General features: G+C 38.3%; 4 protein-coding genes across 4 annotated transcripts in view; all 4 read right to left on the reverse strand.

The window, feature by feature from the left end:
- Positions 1-4708, reverse strand: part of LOC126832182 (muscle M-line assembly protein unc-89) — a 39807-nt gene extending 35099 nt beyond the window's left edge. The window contains exon 1 of the mRNA XM_050562890.2: positions 4583-4708. The gene's annotated coding sequence lies outside the window, so the exon portion shown is untranslated. The remainder of the gene's footprint in view (positions 1-4582) is intronic.
- LOC126832188 (uncharacterized) lies at positions 1147-4517 on the reverse strand. Its single transcript, XM_050562900.2, has one exon. It carries the CDS (start codon positions 4415-4417, stop codon positions 3464-3466), a length of 954 nt encoding a protein of 317 aa, XP_050418857.2. The 5' UTR covers positions 4418-4517; the 3' UTR covers positions 1147-3463.
- A 2886-nt stretch (positions 4709-7594) lies between the features above and the next one.
- Positions 7595-14056, reverse strand: LOC126832184 (sulfite oxidase). Its single transcript, XM_050562893.2, has 2 exons — positions 13760-14056; positions 7595-10891 (listed from the first exon to the last, which is right to left on the reverse strand). Exons 1-2 carry the CDS (start codon positions 13974-13976, stop codon positions 9414-9416), a joined length of 1695 nt encoding a protein of 564 aa, XP_050418850.2. The 5' UTR covers positions 13977-14056; the 3' UTR covers positions 7595-9413.
- A 1999-nt stretch (positions 14057-16055) lies between these two features.
- LOC126832187 (sulfite oxidase) lies at positions 16056-19252 on the reverse strand. The gene is made up of 2 exons (XM_050562899.2): positions 18921-19252; positions 16056-18354 (listed from the first exon to the last, which is right to left on the reverse strand). Exons 1-2 carry the CDS (start codon positions 19147-19149, stop codon positions 17531-17533), a joined length of 1053 nt encoding a protein of 350 aa, XP_050418856.2. The 5' UTR covers positions 19150-19252; the 3' UTR covers positions 16056-17530.
- Positions 19253-19460: the final 208 nt, after the last annotated feature.

The following is a 19460-nucleotide window of genomic DNA, read 5'->3' on the forward strand; positions in this document are numbered from 1 at the left end:
ATTAGGTTTATACAACAAGTTCAATCCATCAGGTTTTATACATCAAACAGCAGTAGCAGAAACGTAATCCAAGGGGAGGTTACTCAGTTCAAATAGCTAAAAACCTACGGCCATCTGTTCTTGTTTATGTAACTTGTATAAATTGGCAGAATTGGTAGTCTTTAAACATTGCCGTGAAGTCAGACCAGATCAGACCAGACCAGTATCGTGTTTTCATTATTTTTTAAAAGGTGGATTTATTGGTTTGGGAGCACTTCTGGTTATGAGATGTGATGCTAGTTTAGATCAGATCAGACCGGGGTTTATGTTATTTTTTAAAGGTTGGATATCTTGGTTTCGGAACACTTCTGGCTATAAATACAATTTGTTGAACAGGTGTTGTTGAGGGGTGGAGCAGTGTAAATAAACCATCAATTTAGTTATAAATAAATTCAATGCTTCGTTACTGGTCCCCGTCCCAACCCACCCCCCCTTCACTCAGGATATCACAGATCATTCCACGCCCCCCCACACACACTCCCCCGATATAAAAAACACATATCTGGTGATTGATTTTATCAGCAAAGGAATCATATAAATATTTGCCATAGATTGCTGGTTCCTCCAAATACATATTCTAGACAGACCTTTTTCACGAACAAAGATTCCATAAATAACAAGGTTATAGTGAGAAGTTCTCCCTAAATGAATGTTATAAATAGCTGATATATACTGGGTGTTAGTGAGAGCTCCACTCCTCCCCTAATCAAGATTATAGAGATTCCCCCCCCCCCCCCAAAACAACAAATCATAGTTATAACAAATCTAGAAAATATAATTTTTACTACAATTTCTGTTACAAATATTTGGTTTAAATAGATAGGCACATGATTATATATTTTGATAGAAACATACATGTATATATATAGAATAAAATATAAATATTATAATAAATATATAAATAACAGAATCTACAATCGATATATACATAAATATACATATAACAGGCCAATATGACAAATATATACATATCAAAACGACTCATTTACATATTATTACAGGTGACAAATATAATATATATTATTACAGGTGACAAATATATATATATATATATATATATATATATATATATATATATATATATATATATATATATTATTACAGGTGAATATGATAAATATATATACATGTATATATAACAAGTTAACATGACAAAAATAAATAAATAAATCAATAAGTAGAAAAACAATTCCTGGTTCAAATTAAAAGGACTGTTATTGTTGATTTTATACCATTTAAATCATTTAGCCTTCTCTATTGTCTCAAAAAACTATTTAAAATGTAGAGGACTTTTAAGGTTTCAATCATTAGAGAATGACATGGTGCAGTGATCAAGTGCTCCTAATGGAAACTTTAAGCTTTCTCTATAGTCTCAAGAAACTATTTGAATGTGAATATTCAAATACTTGTGTGAGCTCAATTTACTACCATCTAATAAAACACTGTAGAGCAGAACAAATCAGTAGGCTCTAAACAATGATATAGCATTAACTTTTATTTTGAGCTAAGACACATAAAAATGACAGCATGAAATCAACTGATACCAATGTAAACTTCAAATGGCCATAACCGAATTTAGAAATGATCAAGTCTAAAAACTTCAACTCTTGTCTAGAATGACTGTGGTTTCTAACAAGTTTCATCAAGTTGTGAACGTGAACGGGTGATTAGGGTGACAAAAGAACTATACATAAAAATCAAAGCAGAATAGAGTGCAAGCGACGATTATAACCCTCATGGTGCTAGAATCACCAGGGTAAAAACTGTTTTGATTATAATATGTTCTTTGGTATTTATATTGGGAGTATGATGTTAATGCTCTACAATCCTGTGTTTAATATACAACAAAATTTTCTCCACATTTCTCCCATAACTATAGACTTTCCTAAGCACAAGCGAATTATTGAAATAAAATTGAACCATATGTTAGTACTGAAATTCCCTGGTTTATGTCGAGTGGATGTTAAATCCCATTTTTCTCTCTGCATATTACTATATTTCACATGATACATAAAATTATCTATCATTAATATCACACACTTTTACATTTCAAACATTATATATATTCTATAATTTTAACCTATATCAAAAATATAACAAAATTATTTTCTTACAGTTGTAAACTTGTAAATCAGCATGGGCAAGGCATAAATTCATGTTTTGATATAATTCTAATATAAAAATAAGCATTTTAAATTTTCTAACTAATATCAAAAATATAACAAAATTTATTTCTTAACTTTGTATAGGCAAGGTGTAAGTTCTTGTTTTAATGAAATAAATAAACAGAAGATATCTGTAGGCACATTGGGTCAAATAATAATCGTCTTGGATATTCGTCAAATGATTATTTCGTCTGAAAAACATGTGCAGTATTAATAACACATGCATATACGTTGTTTTTAAGACTTAACTAATATATTTTTTGTGGGAACTACAATTGGTAACCCAGCTGTCACAAAATTAAAACTGAATAAATTTTGTTCTGATAGTGACTGATCGACTTCGTCATGAGTTGCTGCTTTCAAATCCTTGAACCAAGACAATACCTTATTGAACTGCAAACTATTCATGATAAAGGTCTAAAAATGACTTATATAAATGTGTTATACATATATACCGTTATATTACTGTGCATGTTTTTCAAATCAATTGCAATTTGACATATGGATCTACGTATGACTTCTATACAGGTTATTACTGCACATATCTTTCACACAAATAACAATTTCACATACAGAAACAATGTGAGACGAATATCCAGAGTTTTAGAGTGATTTCAGAATCTGTCGTCCACCAATGTTTCAAATATTATACTTTACCTAAACTCTAACCCTCATTCAATGCATGTTCCATACAGGTAAGGCACGTGGTGGACCGATTCTAAAGTCTAGCTAGAAATGTGGGCAAATATCAATTTGTTGTCATTTTAGCATTTGGACTAATCCGAAACATGCCTGTAACTAGAGCTCCTTATCTGTTTAATATTCCAGGAAAGATAGGCCATTTGTGAATGCATAAAAATACAGAAAGGAAATCATTAAAGATACATTATGTTAGAGCTATGTCTGACTATTGCAATTCAAATGTTATATTAATTAGTATTTAGACATTTATTCACATAACAAGGTGATAATCAACTCTCTAGATCATCGCATGGTTGTGATTTTGAACAGATTGAGACATGATCGCTTTTTAATTATCTAATTCAAAACTGGATATCCGATACTGTTTATCATCGTAACAATGGCATCAAGTTAGTAGCAGCTATATTTTCAAGATATGCATTTTTCATTATCTGTTTTTGAACTACATGTATTATAGCAAGAACGATCAGATCTTTACCTTAATCTTACATAATACATCTTTAACGCATGGTAACATCACGTCCAGATTTCATAAAGTAAATTATCTTTAACACATTTCAGAGTTCCTTTATATCTTCGTAAGAAATACGATTAACACGTCGCCCTGGCAACATCACACCCAGATTCCGTAAACGCATCAAATAGTCAGAATGAAACTGTCCATCAGTATAATCCAAGAATCGTTTATAATCGTCCTGCATGGCCGTAAAATCCTTTTCCACTTTAATCCTAAACTCTGTTTCCCGACGCCATTTATCTTGTAATATTTCGTAACGTTTATTCAGCCTTTCCACATGATCGGCATGTTTCGCTTCTTGCTGAGCGGCTCTGACGCTTTCTTCTGCGGCACAGATAGCTCTCGTTGTTTTGATTGTTTCCTGCTCCCGATGATCAAATTCGATGTTCGCTTGTTTCAAGGCCTCTTCCACAGCATTGTCTTTTTCAGCTTCGTGAACCTTTTCCAGTTCCAATCGCAGCTCTGCGCACGCTTTTTCTATCGCCCTTTCCTTGACTTTCTCCGCTTTTTTCCACTGTTGACGAAGTTCTTCTTGTTTTTCCAGATTTAATTTAACCATCAGGTCTTTCATCCGTTCCTCCTCCGCGCGATCTCTTTGATCCGAGATGCGTTGAGCAAGACGTTCAGCATACTCCTTTTGCTTCTGGAGAGCACAGTGCCTCTCTTCATCCTTCTGGTTTCGGAGTCTCGTGAGTGCAGCCTTCAGCTCACGTGTTGCTCGTACTTCAGCCGCATCAACTGCTTCCTGCACGGACCTCTCGAAGCCTTCCAAGTTATCGTCATTGTTTTTAGAGAGCATATCACCCCCAAGTGAGATAATATTGCCATGGGTGGCTCGCTGTGTTGTCAGGGTCGTTTTATTTAAAATTTTCTCGAGCGCTTCGTGTGGGTCTCGGAACCTTCTAATAGATTTAGCTGAAATACTTCTTCGTACAGGATTGTCATCGAGCACGTACTTGTGGAACGCCTGGTAAAATCGCTCCTCGGACGCCATTTTGACAGTTATCCGGAAGTTGACACTTGTAGTTGCTAGGTGAGAACGAGGAGATCTATAACTCACTGATCACTTACCTGTTCGCGGCTCATTACACGTCAAATATTGCTTAGCGACTTTATCGGTTTATCTCTCTGTTCGTTAACATATGTTTTGTCGACTTACCTTTTTAGTCTGTTCAGAGTTTTACTCCACCATTTGTTCACGTTCTACGTGGCCACGTTTGATGATGGGGCACTAACTGTCTCGTCAAACTGTCAACTTCTGGATTAAACTTGACCTTCATTAACTTGACCTCTAACCCAATAATCCCGTGAATCACTCAGCAAATAACGGGACGTTTTTTGAAACTGAGACATGAAACCGAGCAGGTTAATTAATAATCACGTTATCTAACTCTATACTTACCTGTGATTTGTGTTGCGGGTGCGTCGGCCACTTTTAACTTTTAATTACAGTTTGATTACGAAGAAAACGCGTGTCCGTTATACACAGGTGAATTTCTTTACTTTAAGCAGACGACATTTTGATCTCCGTGTTATCTTCACGGCTTATTTATTTGTTACCGATTTACATATATAATATGTATAGGCTATAAACGTAGTTTATTCGACGCGTGCTCACGTGACTGACAAGTATTATATATACGCTATACATATGGAAATAAATAGATATTTGCTGATATAATTGTTTGGTTATTTACTGTCTGGGGATAAGGAAGGGGAGCTCTTTAGATTTTTTTCAGAATGGATTGAAAATAAGAGAGAGAGACAGAGAGAGAGAGAGAGGGAGAGAGAGAGAGAGAGAGAAATGGGGTTTAACGTCCACTCGACACAAACTAGGTCATTTCGGGACTAACATATGGTTTTAAATTTTATTTCAATAATTCGCTTGCGCGTATAGTAGGGGTCTTTAGCAGTGGGAGGAAACCGATTGAAAATAACACTAATGACTGTTGATTGAAAATAACTTGAATGACTATAGAAAATAACACTATTGACTATTAACTGAAATAACACTAGATAGTATTAATTGAAATAACATTTTGACCGACAAATCTCTGATTACTGCCTGAACATATAAATCGTTTAATTTATTAATTTTATCCCAACTTCATTATTTGAATGGGGGGGGGGGCGAATAGTTAGCACGTGCGCGCTGTATCATAAGGTCTGCCATTGAGTCGACCGGCGTGGTTTCAATTCCCCAGTTGTACGTGAGAAAAGAGTAGGGTCGCCTGTCAAACCTCGTGGGGTTTTTCCCGGGTCCTCCAGTTTCCTCCCACGCGCAAGGGAATTATTGAAATAAAATTGAACCATAGGCTAGTACCGAAAATACCTAGTGTGTGTCGAGTGGACGTTAAAACCTATCTCTCTCTCTCTCTCTCTCTCTCTCTCTCTCCCCCCTCTCCTCTCTCTCTCCCCCAGTCAAACCCGTCGGACTGTTACCCCCCCAACCCAGGACGAAGTTGATATTCTTCTCACTATATTCTACAAGAACTATCAAGCCCAAGTCGTCAGCCTTGGCCGAGAAAGTTCATCGGGTTTTCCGGCGTGGCCCCTCATTATTGTCAGTGGTGCAGGGCAGGTGGTCTGACAAGCGACAGCGTATAGTCGTTCGGATGACACAAAAAACCGAGGCCCCGTTATTCCATATAACAGTAGGCCATAGCGCCGTTTTCTGGGCACAATCCCACCGCCCCCGAGCAGACTGTACGCATGACGTATACCCGTCTTCATTAGCCCAGTCGGAGTTAAGGAAAGTCTGTCTAGTCGCACGGGTGGGACAAAAGCACGAATCTCACTAGAGTGGTTTTCCCTTGTCAGTGGTGTAGGACGGAGGGCCTGACAAGGAAAAGTTTCCAGACGTTCGGATGGTACGAAAACCCGAAGTCCAATGCACACGTTGGCATACACCTAATAAAAAAACACCGGCAGTTGGAAATTGAAGCTGTAACCCCATCCCCCCCCCCCCCCACACACACACACTGCTAAAGACCCCTACGCGCAAGCAATTATGACAGGAACATGGTTTCGTCATTCGAATGGGACGAGAAGCCAAGTTACTCCTCTTCGGTTTTACCAACCACCAACATTTCTACATAATAATACACTGTCTGGGTTAAAGATGCTTTATGTAAGATTTGGATAAAGAGCTGGCCGTTTTTGCTATAATAGTTCATGACAATACTTATTTCAGATGTAATTTGCTTTAGATCTTGAAGCAGCCGAACGTGTTTTAAATGTGGTTATCTCCCTTATACTACAATCACAATCTACGTTGATTCACAACCACTTTTCACTGAGCAACGTTTCAACTAACTTCCCTAGACTTTATTGAGCGAGTGATACAACCATAAAATATGGTGTGACATTATATACACATAAAGAACAATATAGCAGCAACTTAGTTAAATAATGGCCCAAGTTGATTACATGGTTTACACTCCACTCAAATAGTAAATGCAGTGGGGCTGCACCACACATAATTTACACAAAAACAAATCACAAACTGAATGTCAACAGACAATAGCAATTCTGAGATCTTGGCAGCTCGGTATAAAATGTGTTTCAGTTTTGGCTTAACCTCCACTTGACACAAACTAGGTCATTTCGGGACTAACAAATGTTTCAATTTTATTTCAATAAATCGCTTGCATGTAGGGGTCTTTAGTAGCTACGAGCACGTAGCTAAAAAAACGTTGAGATATACTGATGTGCGGGTTTGGGAGATGAGGTTTCTTATTTAGGGCTTTTAGCAGTGAGAGGTAACTGCGATCCTACTCCCTGTCACGTAGACGTGGGGAACTGAAACCACACCACTTGACTCAATGACAGACCTTATGATCTAAAGTGCATGCATCAAACCATACGGTCACCCAAGTCTCCTTTATTTGAGATAGGTCTCACAGAATGTTATACGGAAGCCGCACACCCTTTTATTGAACTGAACGGGGATCCTGGAGCCCCTAAGTATGGCGTGATACCATTTCCTTCAGTGTTTAAACAGCTTTTGGATTGGGGTAATATATATTGAACAACCAAGTATGTAGATAAATTGAAAAACAACCAAATTGAACATGACTCAAGCATGTAGATAAATTGAATGACAAACGAGTATGTAGATAAATTGAACCTCACCTGAGCAGGTAGATAAATTGAAAAAAAACAACAAGTATGTAGATAAGTTAAATTTAATATGTAAGTATATTATGTAAACAATTGTGGAGTAATAAAGATATTATCAACAACAAGCCACAATAATTAAAGAATTTAAGGCACTTATACTACATCTTCATATTTACATTGTCACATTTAAATCAGGAAATATATATTTAACATTTAAACAACATTCCTGTTTTAACATTTTTAATTTTTATAAAAGAATATGTTCAAATCATGAAATACATTTACATATAAAACAAGATTATCTTTAAATCATGAAATAGAATTTTATCACAAGATTATTTTTAAATCATGAAATAGAATTTTATCACAAGATTATTTTTAAATCCTACGTTTAAACATAGCTATACAGAGATACAGGAAACAGACATTACAAAATTCTTTATCATAATTCTGGCCAATAATAAATAGGAATACACAGGTCACAATTCTATGGAATAGACAGAGAGAAATGGGGTTTCCACTTGACACAAAGTAGGTCATTTCGGGACTAAAATACGATACAATTTTATTTCAATAATTCTCTTGAACGTAGGGGTCTTAAAGCAGTAGGAGGAAACCGGAGGACCCAGAGAAAACCCACGAGGTTCAACAGGGGACCCTGCTCCTTGTCACGTACAAGTGGGGAATGAGAGACCTTAAGATTTCACACACAGACAACCCAACCCCCACTTTCTATGGAATACAATTATTGTTATAATTGCGCGACATTTTGACTATCATTGGTTGATAATGACTAGAGAAGCCTAGTCGAAATGTCGCTCAGTAATAAGCAGTAATTATATTCCATAAAATTGTGACCTGTATACGCCAGTTTAATTACTAAATGCCATTGAAACAATTTAATACATTTTGAGCAAAAATAGAAATTCCAGATAAAATTTATCCTTTAGCCTGGAACTGGAACCCCTTTTATGGTTATGAAATATTAAAAAAATTTAACTTTTCTCCAAGAAATGTTTTCCTGTCTTCTACATGTAAATGATATGGTAGATGAATACTAAAAATATAACATTTCAACGTCCTACACGTCTGCACAAAAACCCAGTCAAATTAATTTCCATGGGAAACATAAACATTCATTTCTAATTAGCAAAACTAACCACTACTACTAATAATAGGCTAATGTGAATACAAATGTCCATAAATATATCTAAAGTGGTTCCTGAGATATTTTTGGATAAAAAATTGGGACTCAATATTCCACCTCCCCTCCTATTACCTTACATAGATGCGGATAAAAAAATCCTGAATATTTAAGTGCACTGATTATAAAAAAACATTTAGAGAGAGAGAGAGAGAAATGGGGTTTAACTCGACACAAACTAGGTCATTTCAGGACTAACACATAATCTGCTTGCGCGTAGGGGTTTTTAGCAGTGGGAGGAAACCAGAGGACCCGGAGAAAACCCACGAGGTTGGACAGGCGACCCAACTCCTTGTCACGGACAACCGGGAATCGAAACCAAGCCAGCTGACTCAATGACAGACCGTTTGATTCGGCCATCCAATGTCCCTATATAACTATTTAAATGGTGTATACATGTATATACAATGTATAGTAAATGTTGTGTATTAATAATATGATTCTTTAAAGGTATTAAAGAACTTCTCAATACATGAGGATTGTGAGTCACTAAATTAACTTCGGTTAAAAGAAAATTATTAGGCTATGTTGTCCTGTACTTAGATGATTTGGCTACATTGTCCTGTACTTAAACACAAATTATTAGGCTACGTACTTAAATTATTAGGCTACATTGGCCTGTACTTAGATTATCTTTCAATGAGCATAACAAAATAAACAAAGATTATGATGGAATTTTAACATTGACTCGATGCCAGGCATTACTGAGAACACCCCTCAAGTTCCAGATACCCTCCACGTTATCAGGCTGACAATTATACGACACATCCACAGCTTTACAGATTAACTCAGCTTTACCGCCATGATTCGCTGGTAAAGGCACAGTTGCCTCCCATAACGTCCACGCCCATGTCTTATAAAGGCTTTGATTGGTTGGTTGTAGGTCTGCTGTCATCCATGTCTTGCCTCCATCTGCTGAAATGTCCACTCGTAAAATGGCTCGTCCTCCTCCGCTCCATGCGTAACCTTTCACCGTGACCTCCTCTGCTCCGTTTTCCAGTTCAGTTCCTTCTGCTGGATCACAAATCGCCGAAATTACAGGAAGTTGTTGAATGGCTTCCGATTTTTCAAAATCGACATTATGCCAGTCGACCGACGCGTTAAATCCTTTGTAATCTTTTCTCTGCCAATGACAGGTGCTCTCTTCGTTGCTGAGGTAAATATTATTCAGCCATTTTACCTGTCGTGCACCAACGACACCTGGGATGATCACTCGGACAGGGTAACCATGATCCCGAGGTAATTCCGTTCCGTTCATTTCATATGCCAGCAATATATCGTTCTTAAGTTGTCTGGCCAGTTCGATCGGCAGCGAGGCGCCGTACGGGGCTCCCTCAGGACCCTTGTCCATCCCTTCAAACACAATATGCTTATGGTTACATTTGTCTAAATCAATGCCTGCTTTATTCATAACATCGTTTAAAGTTGCACCTGCCCAGGATGCATTACTAATTGCCGCATTATTCCAGTTCAATCCTTTAACAGGCTTAATCTTCGTCATTTCGCTACGTCGATTTCCCGCGCACTGCACCACCGACGATGTATACATCTTGGGAAAATTCTTTTTCAATTCGTCGATGTTCAATTTCAGTTTATTTTTACCTTCAATGCCTATTTCCAACCGGTACGCTTTCATATCAACGACTGGAACAGGGAGGTGATTTCGGACAAAGAAGAGGTCCTTAGGGGTCAAGAATTGCTCCGTGAGTAAGAGAGATGGGGGTTCGGCATTAAACGGTTTTAGGGAACTTGGGATAAGAACTGGATTTCTCTTTGGTTCGTTGCCATAGGGATCGTTTTTATCTTTAACATCCGTTTTTTTAGGTGGGACAATATTCCCTATCCTGAATGTTTCTAATATTTCCAATATTTCCGTATTCTTGTGCACTGCATACAAATCCCAAAATGGTTCAATAGATCCACCCACTGCCATCATTATTTTCGAACCTCCCGGATGTTGCGATACGTAATCTGTGATATCATACACCCCACATTTGTACGTCACCCAAATCTTTGTATCTTTTGACTTGTGTTTAGCGACATCTTCGGCCGTGTACGTAGGCAAGTCTTTCCTTTGTTCACCTACATCAATCGTTGCTGCGGAGACAACATCTTGTTTCAGTTTCCAGTATAATCCCATACCTGAAAAATAATAAATTGATGAATTTATTACTCTTCGTCCAACGTGCACACCATGAGACCCCAGTTTGTTGTCCCATCCGATGTACATCAGTAAAACTAGAAATTCCTAGATCACAAGACATGAAATGAAATTTAACGTCCTACTGTTCTAATCTGAATGGGCTAATCAAGACAGGCATATGCCATACACTGTGATCTGAGAGAAATTGTGCCTGGACGACCTACTCTTAATTTGAATTCCAACGGTTATGAGATTTTGTTAAACGCAAATAGGTGAGAGGGAAAACAAACTATATAGAGAGTATCCAAGGCAGGTCTTCTGACAAAATACATGTACATTATATATTGTCACCAGTTATCCACTTTAGCAACACAACTTACAATCTTGGAGGAGGGGGGGGGGGGAGTCTGAAGTGTTTAATGTGTGCAAGTCCCAAAATGACCTAATTTGTGTGAGTGGAGGTTAAACCTCTCTCTCTCTCTCACATAGCCGTAGGAGCCGGGGGAAATGCCCCCCAAAAAATTTTTTTTCGGGCAATGAAAAATTTGACGACCTTTTTTTTCTATTAATGTTTAGAGAAAAAATATAACTAACTTATTTCTATGAGATCCACACTGCCCGAAATGTATTTGTTGTCTTTTTCTTGTCCACTGCATGCCCGAAAATATGCCCGAAGCTCTCTTATGATATGTATGCCCGAAAAAACGGTATTGATTTCGGGCAATTTTCTCTTATGCCCCCCTGTGGCTAAGTGGGTAAGACGCTAGCTCGCTAGCCTGGAGGTCAGGTGTTCGATCCCTGCATTGGCCGAGAAAGTTCATCCAGATTTTCCGGCGTGGTTCTCCCTTGTCAGTGATGCAGGACGGAGGGGCTGACAAGGAAAGCTGTCTAGTCGTTTGGATGGGACGAAAAACCGAGGTCCCGTGTACACATTGGCGTGCACGTAAAAGATCCCTTGGCAGTTGGAATTCGATATAAGAGCAGGCCGTAGTGCCGCTGTCCGGGCAAAATTTCCCTCATAGCACACTGTATGGCGTATGCCCGTCTTCATTAGCCCAGGTTAGGAGCAGAACAGTAGGACGTTAAACTCCATTTCATTTCATTTCATTTCTTATGCCCCCCTGAATTACTTTGAGCTCCTACGCCTATGCTCTCTCATTAGGTCATTTGCCCAGTCTGTGCAGAAAAGAAAGACTTTAAACCCCATTTCATTTCTCTCTCACTTACACTATTTTTTTTTTGTGTCACCATTTCAGCAGACACTCAACAATTTTTATTGCTGACAGTGATATATGTTATATCTGACCTATATTTTGGTATAGTACATATACATGTATCTGACCTATGATAATGGTAGCCTAGATATCTTTTATCTTACAACTACAATGTAGATTAATATTTCATCTCGAACTGATTTACAGATCAAAGCAAGTAGCCATGTACTAACGGACAGCCAGAATTTTTCACCTGTTTTCTCTCTCATTACAATAATAAGTGCAGGAGGACCGCACTACACACAAAACAAAATCTACAAGATAAACCTGCAGACTACATAGACATTGCAAGAAATAAACAACAAATATCAAATCAAGCGTCCACTGTGCTGTACAATCTCAAGCCTGTAATGATACAGACTTCATTCAAAATGAAAAAAAAAAAATGTTTACAAGAAAGATGTAAGAGAAATGGTGCGATTGATCTTGATGGTTGATCTTCGATGGTGGTCGAGAGTTCGACTAACATGGAACCATATTTTTTCTCTCATATTCAATAAGGGAGACAAATGAGGATTAACATCCACTAAACACAAACATAAGGTGCCATTTGTTTTTCTATATTTTGCTTGCATGTAGGGTTCTTTAGCAGTGGGTGGAAACTGAGAAACCCCACAAGGTTGGACAAATTTTAAATGCCAGCAGATCTTCTATGTGCAGGCAATTAGTACACAGGACTAAACACTGTTCTTTGCATCGCAAAAAGTTATCACTGCTGTTTCAGTATGGTGGCTCAGTGAAGAAGAAGCCGCCTCACTAATCAAGAGGCCCTGATTTCATTCCTTGCGTTGGCCAATCAGAAGTTATCTTAGGATTTCTAAGCATTGTTTCCGCATGTCAGTGATGCAGCACAGAGGGCCTGGCAATCAACAGTGAATAGTTGTTTAGATGGAAAGAAAAACAGAGGTCGCATGTAGACATTGACATGTAAATAAAAGACCCCCATGAGTAGCCCTTAATGCTGCTGTTCGGGTACAATTTACCCCATATCACACTATGACGTATGATGTCCATCTTCATTAGTCTGGTTGGTGCAGAAAAAGTAGCAGATTGAAATAGGGTTTAAAGTCCTTCTTTGCAGCACAGACTGGGCAAATGGTTAGTAAAAGAGAGAGAAATAGAGAGCTAGGGGTCTTTGACTGTGGGAGGAACCAGAGAAACCCCACAAGGTTGGGCGTTCCTTGTAAAACAAAAGAGAGAGAGAGAGAGAGAGAGAGAGAGAATTCAAGGTCCATTCTACATATGGCTTAATTTTATTTCGAGAAATCGTTTGCAATCAGTCTAACCACTGAGAGCACACTGCAGGACCCGGAGAAAACCCACAAGGTTGGGCAGGCGACTCTACACCTTGTCATGTACAATCGAAACCATGCCACTTGACTCAATGACAGACCTTGTTATCGACAATTCCTCCGCCCTTTATGGGTGCAACAGTTCAAATGCTGCCGTGCCAGTCCATGCAGCTATTAGCTAGATGACAATTAACAAAACAAGATCTAAATCTGACATTTTGAGAAGCATTCTTTATAATTTTCACAGTAAATTAAATACAAAAGAAAAGAAAAGAAAAACATGAATGTCATTTTGCATTACCTAACAGAGCGCCCACGCCTCCAACTCCAATCAGTGTATAATAATGATTTTTTGATGCCTCTTCCGAAGTGCTATGATCAGAGCTGTAATTTCTTGCTGTTCGAAATGGCGGTGCTTTACTTCTGTGTGCGTTGTCAGCGAAGTACAGCGTCCTCCATCCATTCTTCGAGATCGCTGCAGCACTTACACACCTATTTAAAAAATTAACATTAAGCATTTTCCTAGAACAAGCCACGCTGATACGGATTTCCGAGCACAACAGCCTTTGCAAGTTTTGTTGACACTCATCAAGGTCAAGGCCGCCACTTCCGCAGCTTTGCATTCATTCGGCTCACAACGTCTCATACTACCAATTTAGCACGAGTAACTCACGCACCATTACTCACATTATCAAACGCACGGATTGGCAAATTTTGTTAGTGTCTCACACATTACTTTCTTATCACTAAAAATATGTCCTTGAACAAGATGACAAGACCCCGAACAATATCGTAGCATCATTACAATATATATATATATATATATATATATATACATGTATATTTGGACTTGGAGTCAGTAGGCTTCTATATTTTTAAGGTCTATTACTGTCATTATCCCCAAATAAACCAAATTTCCTGTTCACTTCGCATTTTCAGCTACGATTTTTGAACAAGTAAACTTAAATGGTGTGCAATCTGATTAAAATACAGATCTATATTTCGTTTCGTTTCTTTCTTTTTTTTTATACTCTCGATGGCCTACAATACATGAAGATCTGACCAATTGTACTGGAAGGTCACATCAGGGGCCGTATGATCGGCTTTTAACCCTATGACAACAGACATTGATTAATTAATCAGCATTAACGTTTCTAGTGGTTTACCCACAGTTCCGTGCATCACACGCAGAGAGAGAGAGAGAGAAATGGGGTTTAACGTCCACTCGACACAAACTAGGTCATTTCGGGACTAACATATGGTTTAATTTTATTTACATAATTCACTTGCGCGTAGGGGTCTTTAGCAGTGGGAGGAAACCGGCGGACCCGGAGAAAACCCACGAGGTTGGACAGGCGACCCTACTCCTTGTCACGTACAACCGGGGATTCGAAACCACACCAGTCGACTCAATGACAGGCTTTATGATATAGCGCGCGCACGCTAACCATTCAGCCATCCAACCCCCCACACACACGCAAAGAAGTCGCTGTAACAGATGGTTTCATTGGCTAACCCCTCCCGCCATCCAGAACGTGGGTTTATATAACAACTCTTCCAGATCCTAGTGTAGTAAAGACAAAACTATAAAAAAAAATTAACGAAATATTATCTGTGTTTTAATCATATTGACTGTTGTGTATTTGTGTATTTTTTGGGGTGGGGGGTCACCGAAGAAATAGCAAATGGTTCGACGTAATTTCATTAATATTGTCCTATTTCCTTCTGGGTATCTTTGTTCAAAATTCAAGTATGAAAACGTTTCTCAAAGTAGTGTGTGGAGGGTAGGTGGAGGTGGGGGGGTGGGGGGTGTAAAACGTGGGGCTTTAGCGGAAATAGCTATAACTCTTCTGATAGGTAAGGGGGTTGGATGGCCGAATGGTTAGCACGTGCGCGCTGTATCATAAAGCCTGTCATTGAGTCAACTGGCGTGGTTTCAAATCCCCGGTTGTATGTGACAAGGAGTAGAGTCGCCTGTCCAACCTTGTGGGTTTTCTCCGCGTCCTCCGGTTTGCTCCCACTGCTAAAGACCCCTACACGCAAGCGAATTATTGAAATACAATTAAACCATATGTTATAAATAATTAACCAGCTTTTGCATGATCAGTGGGGAACCATTTGCTTCGTTTTTGCACGCACCGCAAAAGAAAAAATGAAATGAAATGGGGTTTAACATCCTACTGTTCTGCTCCGAACTGGGCTAATGAAGATGGGCATACGCCATACAGTGTGCTATGAGGGAAATATTGCCCGGGCAGCGGCACTACAGCCTACTCTTATATCGAATTCCAACTGTCAAGAGATTTTTTTACGTGCACACCAATGTTTACACGTGACCTCGGTTTTTCGTCGCATCCGAAGGACTAGACAACTGTCCTTGTCAGGCCCTCCGTCTTGCATCACTGACAAGTGGAACCGCGTCGGAAAATCTGGGAGAAAGAAAAAAAAAACATCAGAGAATACTCATTCGATATATAGTCTACATAATACAGACAGACAATACGCCGATATCAAAACAACGCCTTTGGGGATAATCAGTTGAACATCCCTCGAAAGGTACCCCCACCCTCCATGTTAATTGTTCCACTCCACATAAGTAGCCACAATAGTACCATTTTATTTCATCATTCATTAATAATTACAACAGTAAATGTATGTTAAACATATATTTTCCAACAAATATTTAAAATCTTTACAAAATAGAGGAAGTTTATAATTTATAAATATTCATCAAAATAAATCAAAAAGTATATATCAGTTTTGTTAAGACTTATGGATTTGACACAAAGGTTTGTTTTCGGGGTCATTATCTAAACGATAATCTGTCAACGGTATATCGTTTCACAACATCTTGTCATAAACGAGTCCACTCGACTAGGCCTTGTCACAAGAACGCCTCCACACGACCAGGCCTTGTTTGTAAGAACAGGACCACTTTACTAAACAATAATAATAATAATAAAATAAGTCCATTTATATCGCGCTAATTCCACATATAGTCGTGCTAGTGGCGCTACAAAACACACAATCACTCTTACAGATATTTCTCAAATAATTATGTTTTCAATCTGGATTTTAAGGAGTCTAATGATGGACTGGATCAAAGATTTTCACGTAGCGAGTTCCACAATGTCGTAAGTACGGGTCTACCAGATCTGGGCCCTGTTTCTCGAAATCTTAACTAAAGTTAAAATCCAAATTTTATTAGATACTTCAATTTTTATTGGCTAAGCACTAAAATCAATCTAGTATTATCCAATCAAATTACTTAAATTTGGATTTTATTTTAGTTAAACATTTCGTGAAACAGGCCCCTGGCCTTGAGTTCAAAAAGCATTTTCAGTTCAGTTAAGTTTAGAATTTACTCAACTTTCAATCACTGTTTATGAGAAATATCTTTATTTGAGCCAGAAAATCAAAACTCTGCACATAGTTTCTTATTTGATACATTTAAAAAACAAAAGTTTTATAAAAACCTATATTTTAGTTAAAATAACATAAGGCCAACAATTTTGAGTAATTTCTTAAATTAAGTCTGATAATGCTTTGGGAACTTGGGGCCTGCTCATGTCATAAGACAGTACGAGACCATAAAGTGTAGCTCCCCTGTTATTTTGACAATATAAGGCAATAATATTACTTTACAACATAAAATCACAAAATATAAATTTTATCGTAAATTACAACAATTAGTTTAAGGCTTTCACGACAGAACCATATTAAATATGGCGTGTAAAAAGTCGCTGATTAATCGCCATTTACTTTTTACGGGTAGGCCTACGGTTGAATCCAGAGTAAAATTTATCCAAATTAAGAAACCCAAATATCAAGGCTCGATTTGAATTCAATGGGATTATAACAAAGTCGGTCAAATGTTGCGAAATTTCCAATTCATCATATTGTTGTAACCAAAGAATGGAATTCAACCATTTTGATCTGATGATCTTTCTGAGATTAACTTTCACAATATTGTAGTTTGTTTGGGATTTAAAATCCCCCACAGCGGCTTTAAAAGGGAAAGTATATTATGTCGTATGTATCATATAATTGTTTTTGTAGTTCCCTGGTTTTTTTATCCGTTATTTATATAGATCTTATTCAGCCATTTGATATGTCGACCTCCCGCGTCACGAGGAATGATAGCTCGAGCAGGATAACCTTGCTCACGTGGTAAATCACTTCCGTTCTTCTCGTAGGCTATCACAATGTTGTTCTTGTGTTTTCTCGCGAGTTCCATGAGAACGACGGAAATATACGGAGATCCATCCTGTTTCTTATCCATCCCTTCAAACACGACCTGCTTATAACTACATTTATCCACGTCAATTCCTGCAGCTTTCAATACTTCATTTAATGACACGCCCGTCCAAGTAGCCGTAACGTTTGGCCCAACAGTTGAAATCTTGTTTTTGGTCGTTGAGCAGTGCACGTCAGCCTGGGTGCTCATCTTTGGAAAATTCTTTTTTAATTCATCCACGTTTAATTTCAGTTTATTTTTACCATCAACAGCTATTTCCAATTTGTAGGATTTCAAGTCGATCTCTGGGATGCGTGGAGGTTTTTGGTCTGTTTTTTCAGAAGGAATAATATTTCCAATTCTGAATTTTTCAATAATACCCAGTACTTCCGCCTTTTTATGCACCGGGTACCATTCAAAATACGGTTCGAGATTTCTTCCAACAGCCAAAAGTATTTTCGGGCCTCCCGGGTGTTTCGACACATAATCCGTGACGTCATACACGCCACATTTGTACGTCATCCAAATCTGTGCATCTTTTGTCTTGTGTTGAGCGACATCTTCGGTCGTATACGTCGGCAAATCCTTCCTATGTTCGCCAATGTCAATCTTTGCTGCGGTGACAACATCCTTCTTTAGCTTCCAGTATAACCCCATACCTGCAATGAAGGATCAGATAGTGTGAAACTCAGCCCCCAAAATGTCACGCCTGACTTGCACCCTGGTGTAAATAAGGCTTTCATGACATAGTCGTAAAGGTCGCTGTATAATGCACTGTATGGATATATTGATCCAGGACGTTAAATCCAATTTTATTTCATTTTGTTTTCGGGGGAATTAGATAATAAACGCCACAATACATATAGTTCTAAAATATGAGAATTTACAACGGGATCTACATAGTACATGTGTATTTACAACACTGGAGCAATTTATTGGTACAATGGGGTCATCTGACGACTACGTGGCGTGGCCTCATATCTGTGACGTAAGGTTCGGAACCAGGCTGTTGTGCATTGATAAAATTTGTCATCTAGAATTTTTATACCAAATAAACCTCCAAATCCGAAAGGTTTGCAGACGTTCAGATCTTTGCCAACTGGGGATGTGAATTTATAGAAATCGCCTACACCTTTATCTAATGGTTGCCGACCACCATACTCTCCCTTTCAGAGAACTGCGTGGTGAAATGGACTAAAAAAAAAAAAAAAAACATTATCAATACCTAACAAAACCCCTGCGGCTCCAATTCTGGACAGATCATAATTTTTTGATGACTTCTCTCCCGAGGCGGAAGACGCCGAAGTACTGCGATCAGAGCTGAAATGTCTTGTTGCTGTATATGGCTGTTCTTCATATTTGTGTACATTGTCACATAAGTACAGCGCTCCCCGACTCTTTCTGGGGATCCCTGCAGCATTCCAACACCGGGTCAACAACCGTATATTAAGCATGATTGTTGGCCAAGCCACGGATAAAATGGACTTAAACCAAGGTCCAGGCAGTAGACGGCCTTCACAGATAACGTTTTATTGAGACAAGTCAAGGTCATGAAAGCGTCTTTGTCTATTCCATACGGCTCATCATGAATATGGGAGGTTTACCGGATGATTACTTCTTTGACCCGAGTAACTCATGTCGGTAATTTATTATCAAATTATAGACATAGACGTCCAGTAGCTACTATTTTTAAAATTAAAAATAACTTAATAGAACACTCTAGAGTTTAAGACTACGAAGAACAGGAGCTATCACCCGAGTCTGA

This window comes from Patella vulgata, chromosome 9 (genome assembly GCF_932274485.2).
Source record: "Patella vulgata chromosome 9, xgPatVulg1.2, whole genome shotgun sequence".
Lineage (NCBI taxonomy): Eukaryota > Metazoa > Mollusca > Gastropoda > Patellidae > Patella > Patella vulgata.